Source organism: Pyxicephalus adspersus, chromosome 1, assembly GCF_032062135.1.
Source record: "Pyxicephalus adspersus chromosome 1, UCB_Pads_2.0, whole genome shotgun sequence".
Lineage (NCBI taxonomy): Eukaryota > Metazoa > Chordata > Amphibia > Anura > Pyxicephalidae > Pyxicephalus > Pyxicephalus adspersus.
Window position 1 is genome coordinate 176,358,883 of NC_092858.1, and position 11,791 is coordinate 176,370,673.

The 11,791-nt window shown below is 39.5% G+C and overlaps 2 protein-coding genes across 2 annotated transcripts in view; both read left to right on the plus strand.

Annotated features, from left to right (window-relative positions):
* Positions 1 to 1,615, plus strand: part of WARS2 (tryptophanyl tRNA synthetase 2, mitochondrial) — an 11,622-nt gene extending 10,007 nt beyond the window's left edge. Inside the window, exon 6 of the mRNA XM_072398474.1 lies at positions 206 to 1,615. Within this exon, the coding sequence (XP_072254575.1) occupies positions 206 to 654 (449 nt within the window). The 3' untranslated portion in view covers positions 655 to 1,615. The remainder of the gene's footprint in view (positions 1 to 205) is intronic.
* Positions 1,616 to 10,414: 8,799 nt separating this feature from the next.
* TBX15 (T-box transcription factor 15) overlaps positions 10,415 to 11,791 on the plus strand; it is a 45,630-nt gene continuing 44,253 nt past the window's right edge. The window contains exon 1 of the mRNA XM_072398478.1: positions 10,415 to 10,660. Within this exon, the coding sequence (XP_072254579.1) occupies positions 10,456 to 10,660 (205 nt within the window). The 5' untranslated portion in view covers positions 10,415 to 10,455. The remainder of the gene's footprint in view (positions 10,661 to 11,791) is intronic.

Sequence of the window (11,791 nt, forward strand, 5' to 3'; positions counted from 1 at the left end):
CCCGTGTCTCTCCGTCGCGCCTCCCTTGCCCCCCGTGTCTCTCCGTCGCGCCTCCCTTGCCCCCCGTGTCTCTCCGTCGCGCCTCCCTTGCTCCCTGTGGCTCTCCGTCGTGTCTCCCTTGCCCTGTACCATTTTGTCACACCTTCCTTTTTGCAATCCCATGTATTATCAGTGTCATTGATTGAGTTTTATTCCTTCTTTGCAGCCACCTCCAAGAAGATTCGCTCCCTTCGAGACCCCTCATCGAAGATGTCCAAATCGGACCCCCAGAACCTGGCGACCGTGCGCCTGATGGACTCGCCGGATGAAATCACGCTCAAGTTCCGCAAGGCGATAACGGACTTCACCTCTGAGGTGACTTTTGACCCGGAGGGCCGGCCAGGAGTCTCCAACTTAATAGCCATTCACAGTGCCATGACGGGACTGACGCCGGAGGACATCGTGCCTCAGAGCCGAGGACTGGAGACGGCAAAGTACAAGCTGGTGGTGGCGGAGGCGATTATTGAGAAACTGATGCCAATTCAGGAGGAGATCCGGAGACTAAGGGCGGATAAAGGGTACCTCAGGGAGGTGTTAAATCGAGGGACAATGAAAGCAAGAGAGGTGGCGGCCCCTGTGTATGAGGAGGTCTGTAGGTTGGTGGGCTTCAAGTGAGAGAGATTGAGGCAGAGGTGGGGAGTGAAGGATTCTGGGTACCTTTTTATTAAAGTCTCATCAGGCAGCTATTACCTGGTTTTATACTACAGAGCATAAAAAAAAGACAAAATACATCACTGTGCCCTCTCCTGAAATAAACGGGTATGATTGGGGGCTAAGCACTGAATCTGTCATATCCATGAAGGACTTTTAGATATAAGAAATATGTAATGGTGAATGTACAAAGTTGTAAATTTGTCACCTGTGCCTCACCTGTCTCACCTGTACCTCACCTGTTTACTTCAAGCTTCCTTCCCTGCAGCCAACACATCTGAAAGATTGGCAAGAAGCAAGATTTTACCAGCACTGTGCCAGTTATGGGCTGCCAGGTCTCGCTGCTTGGCCCAATAGCCCAAATCTCAATGATATAAAAACAAACGATACAGAAATTGCAACATTTATTTCCAGTAATCCGGCTGTATTTATTTATAGATCGTTCTATTGATCACTATGACATCACAGCCGTGGATTTGGTGCTCGCTTTGCATATACTGTACCCCAAATTTAATGATGTCATCTTCATTCTTTTTTCCAAAATGTCTTTTTTGTTTGGGAAATCTATGTCAGCTGTCATTGGTAACTTCCTATTATTTAGCTAATTTTACTTCCACATTTTGTGTAGCTGACCTGAAACAGGTGTACCAGCTGGCCAAAAAAAGTCCCCAAGCCTGTGGGCAGTGTTGTCATCGGGGGTGCCTCTTGGGTGGCAGTCTTGTGACCCGGGGGGCCTGTGGGGGTCAGTGTTGTCATCTGGGGTGCCTTTGGGTGGTAGTGTTGTGACCCGGGGTGCCTGTGGGGGGCAGTGTTGTCATCTGGGGTGCCTTTGGGTGGCAGTGTTGTGACCCGGGGTGCCTGTGGGGGGCAGTGTTGTCATCTGGGGTGCCTTTGGGTGGCAGTGTTGTGACCCGGGGTGCCTGTGGGGGGCAGTGTTGTCATCGGGGGTGCCTCTTGGGTGGCAGTCTTGTGACCCGGGGGGCCTGTGGGGGGCAGTGTTGTCATCTGGGGTGCCTTTGGGTGGAAGTGTTGTGACCCGGGGTGCCTGTGGGGGGCAGTGTTGTCATCTGGGGTGCCTTTGGGTGGCAGTGTTATGATCTCAGAACAGGTGTTTATGGCTCCCTGTTCCAGGTATTTGTTCCGGTTCTGAGACTGAAGACATCCAACAATGTGTTTCCTTATTGAATATCTTCCATTTGCCCTCTCTACACTCCTTGCCATTCAGCTGGATCTGTAGCAGCACCAGATCTGTCATGGCATCCACAGCCTGATCCTAACTTCACTTTGTATTCCCTGGCAGAGGCTTTGTCAGCCCTAAGGACGGATGAAGCCTCAATGCTGACATCATTTCCCTTCATATACTCTATGTGAACAAAATACTTGAAAATGTTTATCAGCCTTTGGTTTGACATTAAATGTTATTATTATTATTATTATTATTCTTTAATTTGAGGAACTTGGGTCATTGGTCCTTTTAAAGATAAAGTCCTGTGTACGTCATTCTGGTGTTAAGAGCTCAACAATTACTTCTTTATCTGTAATCAAGTCAAGGGGTAATGAACTTTTACTATAGAACTGTTTAGTGTTTTTATCATCTGTCTTTAATACCCTCTATTTCTATTTCCCTGCAAACTGATTTCCACAACACAAGCATTAGAAGCTGCTGCAAATATCTTGTACCTGTCTGATGGATTTCATGGTTTATACAGCTCAGTCTATGCTGCCCTGACTTATCGGCTATGTTCTTTCTGTCCTGTCAGTCATTTATACCTCAATAGCCACAAAGGATATATATCCACCATATAAAGGAGCTATGGGACAGGTCCAGCAGGCCCCGCCCACTACAGGGGGTTAATGCCAGACCATTCATCCTGCAGCAGAAGAGAGAGTAGCAATGTCCGGTCTTTGTTACAGGAAGCTCACACCAGATGCCGGCTCGGATCTGCATACACATACACAGAGCACACGGAGTCTCCGGTAACAATAGTTGCTGATTCTGGTGTTCAGATTTAATTTGCACCATGAGCATCCTCTGTGTGGGCCACAGAACATGCAGGGTTCACCTTTTTCAGGGTTCACCTTTTTCAGGGTCACCTCCCCAATCAATGCGGCATTTCAGTGATCGGTGGAGCTCCATTGGATAGGTCAATGATAGGGGCAAGGGGGAACTCCCAGAATAGAGAAATTGGGATGAGTTCTGTGTGCTAGGTGAGCTCAGATTTGAAGATTTTGGAAATATTCTGACTGCTAATTTCCAAAAACGTTCTGGTTGCTTGGCTTTTATGACCTTTTCATGGCACCATTCACCTGGTACAAGTAGATAAGGACTTACTGGATCTGCGTGCTATACCCAGACCATTGATACCAGCATGGTAGCCAGGCTAGCTGGAGGAGGGGTCAGCTTTCCATATTGACCGGATTTAGATGAAGGTGGGCAGCATAAGAGAACATTCATTTCTGGGATGGTTGAGATCTTTCTCCATTTCTCTGGATGCTTCTTTCCCCCTCCAAGATAAAAATATAAAAACACTGGCGTGGGTAATTTGGGTAAAAAAAGTATACCCACCCCTAAGATAAGTGAAAACCATTAGATTATAGAGCACAATCATCCATTTCCAAGCTTTCCCCCTTTAATGTGATCTATAATCTGTACAATTCAATTGCAAAACAAACAAATCTGAAAAATATGAACAATAAAAAGTACAATAAACTGATTACAAGTGTGCACACCCCAAACTAATACTTTGTTGGAGCAGCTTTCATTTCGAGCAGTCTTCTTGGGTATCAGCATGGCACATCTGGACCTCAGGTCTTCAGATTTTCAGGTCTGGGCTTTGCTTGGGTCATAAAACTTTCATTCTTTCCGGTGAAACTATTCTATTGTTATTAACCTCCTTGCAGTTAAGCCCCACCTTCGCTCGGGCAAAAAAAAACTGCAAGGATGGTTAAGCCCGAGATTTTGTACATCCTTACTTACCTGGTCCCCCTGTGCTCATCCAGCGTCGTCCTCCATCGATCATCGTCCGCCGATCTCTCCAGCGTCGGGTGCCTTCGTCGGGTGACAGCAGGACCGGTAAGAAGCCGGCCGGCATCTTGTGTTCCGCCCGCCGGCATCATGTGATCCGCCGGCCAGCGGATCACAAGATGCCTGCTGGTGGAACACAAGATGTCGGCCGGCTTCTTACCTGGTCCCGCTGATCGTTCACGTCCTCCTCGTTCCAGCGCCGGATGATCTCTGCAGGGAGAAGCCGTCCGGCGGAGAAAAAAAAACCGGACGGCTCCTCCCTGCGTGCGTGATGACGTCGGCGCGTGTGCGGGAAATTCAAACTGAAACTCATTCATTCATTTTGTATTGGATTGAATACAAACTCCTGTATCCAACCCAATACAAAATGATTCAAATAAATACAAAGTATATAATTGGTAAATTCAAACTGTCATTTTGTATTGGATTGGATACAAACTTGCGTATCCAATCCAATACAAAAAATAAAAAAAGAATAAAAGTAAATAACTTGGAAATTCAAATTTATATTTTGTATTGGATTGGATACAAACTCCCGTATCCAATCAAATACAAAATAATTCAAAACAAACTCCAATAAATACAGAATCAAAGTTTTAAAAATTGCCACACTAGGGAGGTGTTTTAGAATAATATAGTACTTTACAATATACAGAGTTACTGCTTTTTCAGTATTTATGATTTGTTTACATTGCTGATTTTTGTGTTTTTCCTTTAATTTTATTAAAAGTAATTTTTTTTTTTTTTTACATGATTGTGTGTTTCAAACATTTTTTATATTCATATTATCTACTAGAACCCTGTTCGGACATATTTCTGTAAGTTACAGGTCTACAATTTAAAAAAAAATTTCATGAAAAACAGTGGATCACTTTTGGTACAGAAATCTAGACCTCAGTGTAACGCTTAGGTGGTTAATGCTAAGGTCCCTGGCTGTATTTGGCTTTGGTACTTTTATACTCAGGAACAGCATTGCAGAACTCTGAACTCTGATCTGAGCAAGATTTGTTCTTGTAATGTTAAAGACATTTTACATCTTTCCAAGCTGATGCATCAATTTTGAACCAATGGAAAGCTTTGCAATCAATGTTACAAATCCAGGTGAATGTGCCGACTACTACTAGATATACAATGACCGGGATGAGTGAAAACCTTTAAGGACTGAAGCCATTACATCAGGAGGACAGCTAGGAAATGTATTGTACCAGGTTATTATCTGAAATGATTGTACTCAGTATATGATTTTTTTAATTATTTATTTTGCACATTTTTATTTCCACTATCCAGCAAAAATGACAGTTACAGGGTTTGGGGTGAACCATACACCGCATAGGAGTGCTTGCATTGGTCAGCATTTATTCTTATGGTCTAAAACTTTTTTTTTTCCCCATAGGGAAATAATTGCCTAAAGTCTTACCTGCAGTTTGAATTTTATTTGCATCTCTTCTTCCTACATTGAAATCACCGTGTCAATCTAATACTACCCTGCTGCCAGGTGACAACGCTGCAGTGCAGCACAAAGACCGTTGTCACTCTGTTACAAAAAAATAAAAAATAATGGATCTAGTGGCTGGAGGAAATTAAACTCTGCTACAGGGGCACTGAGGAAAACTAAAAACTGTTAATGTGACATATAAGCAACCAGCACTGGGCATTAGGAATGGAGGTGAAGGCAGCAATAAAGCATGTAGAAGTATCATTTTTTGGTTATTGTTATAGAAGTATGCCTGAGTGTTTTTTCACAGCTTGCACCCCCAAAATATATTCAGGTAACCCAACAGTGTAACTAATATTTCCACTTTCCTCCTAAAATCCTGTTCAGAGTATGGAGATTGTGTGACTGACCAGCAGGTGGCAGCATCCGCCTCTGAATGGCTCTGCATAGGCTGATCATTATCCCTGAGCTTGGGTTATTCTCTCTGCAGCTCATCAACTACCAATATCAATCTTCATGTTTGGGGAATATTAATAAAAAATAACAGGGTGCATGTGAGAAATGCTGGACATACATTTACCTTCAGAGCACCTTTTTTTGATTTTTACAATCAACTTATGATTTGATTTTTTGCAATAGACTACAAGTATTCAATGTATCGTTAATAATAATAATAAAAATATTAATGATACCATTGACGTGGTCAGACTGTGTGTATATATATAAACCTGCAAAAAGAAAAAAAAAACAAAAAGCTGAAAAAAATTATCTTTATTTTATCAACATTTTACCCAATTATTGAAAAAAAAAGGTTGCTAGAAATTCATATTTTTGATTATTATTGCACAATGAATGGCTGGCAAAGTTCTGTAGGAATCCATGAACATCTATACACAAAGAACACATGTATATTGATACAAGGCTTCATACATTGTATTGCAGCAGATCAACATTCAGAGAATTCATCACAGACAATGCACCAAATGGCAGCTAATATAAAATGATATGATGGATAATGAATCCTGTAAATCATTGGCAGTAATTGATTCCCACCAGGGAATGTCAGATTCACTGCTTTATAAATGGAGCCCTATATGTAGATAGAATATTTACCATAATGCATTTACAAGCAAGATAAATCACATAATTTTTAGATAATCTATTTTCTCTTTTTTCCTCCTTGGTCCCATCTGCTGGTCTCCAGAAGCCTCCTTGCAGCCATTTCCTGCTACATGCCCCCCAGCAATGGCTGCAGGTATTTCTCAGGGCTGTGGGGGTGACAACAGAAGACCATGGCTGTGTAATGTGCGCTGAATTGGCCGCTTGTGGTACTCATCAAAATCCATAGGGATACAAGACAGGAACACGAATGGGAGAGACGGAGTGTTGTCACCCTATAACAAGAACTTTCATGGCTGGATCACCTGGGATTATTTTAATGAAAGTTGCAGATATTAAAAGATTTAAAACAACTTGTGAATGTTTATGATGATGTTACATCCTATTAGAGATTTTAGTGATTGGGTTTTCATCTACTTTATGATACAAAATAAAAATTATAATATATGAGATCATATACGTCATTGACCTGGAATAAACAGCAAGCTATCATATCACTTCTATCATGTCACCCATTGTTTAAAAATGAAAAAGCAATTGGTAATTAAAATTAAAGTTCCCCTAAATGAATAAACACGGTGTATCTGTGTTCCATATAAATAGCCAATCACGTGCAAGGAAAATGAAAAAAAGTAGATAAGAGATATTTACTTTCACATGATTGGATATTTGATATGAATACAGCTTTACCAATATGTAAGTGAACCTTTTCATTAAGTAAATCAGCCCCAACGTACTTAATGCCAGGCAACCAGCATTTTCAGATATGGCGAAGGAGCTTGTTCTGCAAACCAAAGCCTTATTGTATGTACAAAGCGTGTTATTAGATTTACACAGCTTGGGATATTGGTGCAAGGAGTAGAATTCCTCTGCTTGTCAGGCTTTAATATGGCAATGAAAGGGTTACATCCGCTCCATGGGAATGATGACATCACTGTGTGTGATGATGTCACTGATAAGGAGGAGGGGCTAAGGGTTGAAGACTTATCAATCACCAGTCATGGGCAAAAAAGGTGAAAAATTTATATATACGTGTCAGAGTATAACTGTACATGCATATAACAATATGTATATGTTACAATATATACCTATTACAATATATATATATATACATTTATTTATTGTTTCTCTCTGTTTTATATGAAGCTGATTGATTCCCTCCACATTCCTCTGCACTGCACAGGTGACTTTTTATTTTATAACAGCACTAATATTACCTATAGAGGAATACTTTCCTATATTCTTCTATTATTGTACAGATCTTCATTCAAAGCTTCATAACTGGGAGGATTTAATGATAGATTTGTGTTCTGTTCTTTCCCTCTGCAGTAAAACATGTAACGATATTATAGATTTCATGGAGGTTGTATGTTGTATGGTCCCATGTATGTACATCTGCTATAGAATAATGGATCCCTATGGTGAAATAGATCCCAGTACAATGGTAGATGTCAGGATGGATTGTGTTATACTCAATACATTGCATTGTATAATATTATTATATCACGCTCAAATCATAATAAATCATCATATATATGTATATGATGTGTATATGTGTATCATATCATATATATGTATCACTCCGTGTGCTTCTACTAATATATTACCATAGGGTATTGTATGATATTACTAATATATCACATACAAATCATATATATCTGTCTGTGATGCTCCTAATAATAATATATGAGTGAGGCATTGCTGTGATATTAATATTATTATATCACACTTAGATCATAATATATATATCAGTCTGTGTGCTGCTCCTTATATATTACTATCAGGCATTGTATGATAATATTAATATACTATGCTCAAATCAGATTATATAGATCAGTCTCTGTGCTGCTTCATATAATGTTATATAAGTGAGGCATTGCTATATTATTATTATTCTACATTCAAATCATAATATATAAATATCAACCTGTGTGCTGCCACTTAAAAATTACCATCAGGCATTGCATGACAATATTATTATATAATACTCAAATCATATATATCGGTCTATGTGCTGCTCCTTATAATAATATAAGAGTGAGCCATTGCTATGATAATAATATTATATCACACTTAGATCATAATATATATGTATCAGTCTATGTGCTGCTCCTTATATATTACCATCAGGCATTGTATGATAACATTATACCATGCACAGATCATAATATATATATCAGTCTCTATGCAGCTACATATAATATTATATGAGTGAGGCATTGCTATAATAATATACTATGCTCAAATCACATTTTATATATCAGTCTATGTGCTGCTCCTTATATATTACTATCAGGCATTGTTTAATATCATTATACCATGAACAGATCATAACATATATTGTAGTAAGAAGCAGCACACAGATTATATATATATATAAATTACCATCAGGCATTGTATGATAATATTATACCATGCACAGATCATAATATATTTTGTAGTAAGAAGCAACACACAGATTGTATATATATATATATATATATATATATATATATATTATATATATATATTTATATATATATATTTATATATATATTACCATTAGGCATTGTATGATAACATTATACTAAGCTTGAATCACATTATATATATCAGTCTGTGTGCTGCTCCTTATTTATTACTATCAGAGATTGTTTAATATCATTATACCATGCACAGATCCTAATATATATTGTAGTAGGAAGCAGCACACAGATTATATATGTATATATTACCATCAGGCATTGTATGATATTATTATACTATGATTGAATCATATTATATATATCGGTCTGTATGCAGCAAATATAATATTATATGAGTGAGGCATTGCTATGATAATATATAGAATGACATATTGCACTGTACAGGTTTGTCTTGGGTACAAGAATATAGCAATGATAAATGTAATATTACAGAACACAGCAATGTGTGCACATATAAATATTTGAAGTTCAATGTTTACTATCACTATATGAAATAAAATATATTTCTATTTACTATTTACTAATATTATAGAGTACACAACTGTATTATTATATAAATAACATAATTATTTCACAATAAAATGAACACATCCTATTAAATTGTTTCTTACAGAACTGTAAACTAAAATAATATATAACACCTTTATATATAACATTTACTCATCTGGCAGAACGCAGAGCTTTATATATATAAAATATAACTCTCTATAGAATAATATATTGCTATCATATCATGCAGTATGACCGTAACATGTCACTCCCTATAGTACAATATATAAATCCCAGGCTATAGGAATGTATATAGAACTCCTTGCAGAGCATTCTGTAATAAGGGAAATGTTATTTCAGGGATGATATGTACATCTGTCACTGGAAATATATAAATGTATAAAAATCTGTGAACTATGGAAAATGCACGCTGAGTTTTTGTACTTTGATTACTTTTGTACAAAGGAAGATTTAATCTTTGTGTCCATCGGACTTCTGTGCAGGAATTTTAAGAGATAATAAATATTGATTTACAAAAGCGGAAGGATGGAACTGTATAAAATGATCACATAACATATAATTATATAATGCGCTGCCATAATGTCAAATATGTAAAATAATGGGAAAAGAAAAATGAACACAACATAATAGAAAAGTTTATATGTAAAATAATTGGGCACAGGGGGTGGGGATAAATGTACAAAAATGGGTGAATATGTATTTCTATCTGTAGGTTAGAAGGATGAATGGAGGGGGATATAGGGGTATCTTTCCTTTCTGGGGCATCTAAAGGCGGTGAATGATGGTGGTGTATATAGAGGGATTTTTGGGGTATTTGAGGACATTTTATATGATGGGATATTATATTTTCTGGGGTGAGTGCGAGTTTCCAGGGGCGAGGTATAGGGGGTCTTACCTGTTTTAGGACAGTTTGTCGGAGATCTTCTGATAAATCTGTATTATATATTATTGATCTACAGTGCCCAGGAGAGAAGGGGGCAGTTTGTTTTTAATTTGACCAGTGCGGATCCTGGAAGGGTTAAGTCATCCCCCCCATAGGTTGTGTCAATCAGAAACTTTTGGAAAAAGTTAGGAAAGTTTGGAGTCCCCTCCCCAGCCCCCTGCGCCTCTCCCAGCAGTGGGGGTCAGTCAGTGGTCCGCAGGCAGCAGACGGTGCAGCAGCTGCACTGATGTAGGGTTGGCACTGGCTGGCACTGGGGTGGCAGCAGACCATGAGTGACAGGAGGAGATCCACAGTCACCCTGAGTTCTAAAGCTCATGCCTTCTCTGTGGAGGCTTTGATTGGGGGGCACAAGAAGAGAAAATTGCAGGACTGGCACCACGAGAAGGGACTGGATCTGTCTATGGATGGCCTGAGCCCACCTGGGGAGCTGGACGAGGAAGAGGACGCGGGTACATGTCTGGACCTCAACCCTGGTGAGCGCTGGGGGATGGCAGCCTGGGTTACTGGGCATAAAATATGTGAGCGTGCACCTGGAAACCGGGCACAAGGGCATTGCAGGAAAGAGCCTGGACATGGGCATTGCATTGAGAGTCAGACACAAGGTCATTGTATGTCGGAGCCTGGCACAGGGACATTCTGTTCAATGGAGCCTGTAATGAGCGTTGTATGGAAGTGTGTGGTTCTAGGGCATTGTATGTAAGAGCCTGGCACAGGGGCATTGCATAAAAAAGCCCGGACACAGGAATTGTATTGGAGAGTCTGGCACAGGTTCATTGTATTTAGGAGGCTGACATTTAGAAAGCCTGGCACAGGGGCATTCTATTCAAGGTACCTGGGCATTGTATGGGAGTGTCTGGTTCTGGGGCATTGCTTGTAGGAGCCTGGCACAGGGGCATTGCATGTGGGAGCATAGCAGAAGGCATCGTGTTTGAGCCTGTAAATGGATTTTGTATATAGGAACCTGGCATAGCGTATTGTATATCCAATCCTGGCACAGGGTAGTGCCATTCCTGTAATATTTTATGTGGAAGCCTGGCATTGGGGCATTGTATGTGGCATGGAACTATTAGGTGCGATATACTGGCACATGGAATTGTCTCTAACTTTGTGGCAGCCAAGGCCAGATATCTTTTCTCCGGATAAAATGTTTAATGTTAAATATGAGAACTGAATTTATATTTCCAGCCTGGCAGAAGGAGGGATGCCCGGTGCTATAAGGAACAGCACAGCATGCATTGATCCTACATGATACCCCAGGCCATGGGGCAAATATGCCAGATCTAGGGACAGTGCCATGTGCAGGGAGGCCAATATGTGTATCGGTATAAATATTTATGTATTACACAAATCAGAAAAAAACATATATATATATTAAAGTGCAGCTCCAGAGAATCGGCGTGCTTGGTCAGCATTTTATATGCATGCAACTTTGTAACAGTGCTGTCCTATCCGGAGTATTCTGTATATAGATATCTGATGGTTACATATAATAATAATAAGATAATCATATAATCGAGAGGAGGCCGATGAGCTATAAACTAGAGAAATTTCCTGCATGTTTCTTATATATGTATAAAAAATCCTTATAATACCACAAATATTAT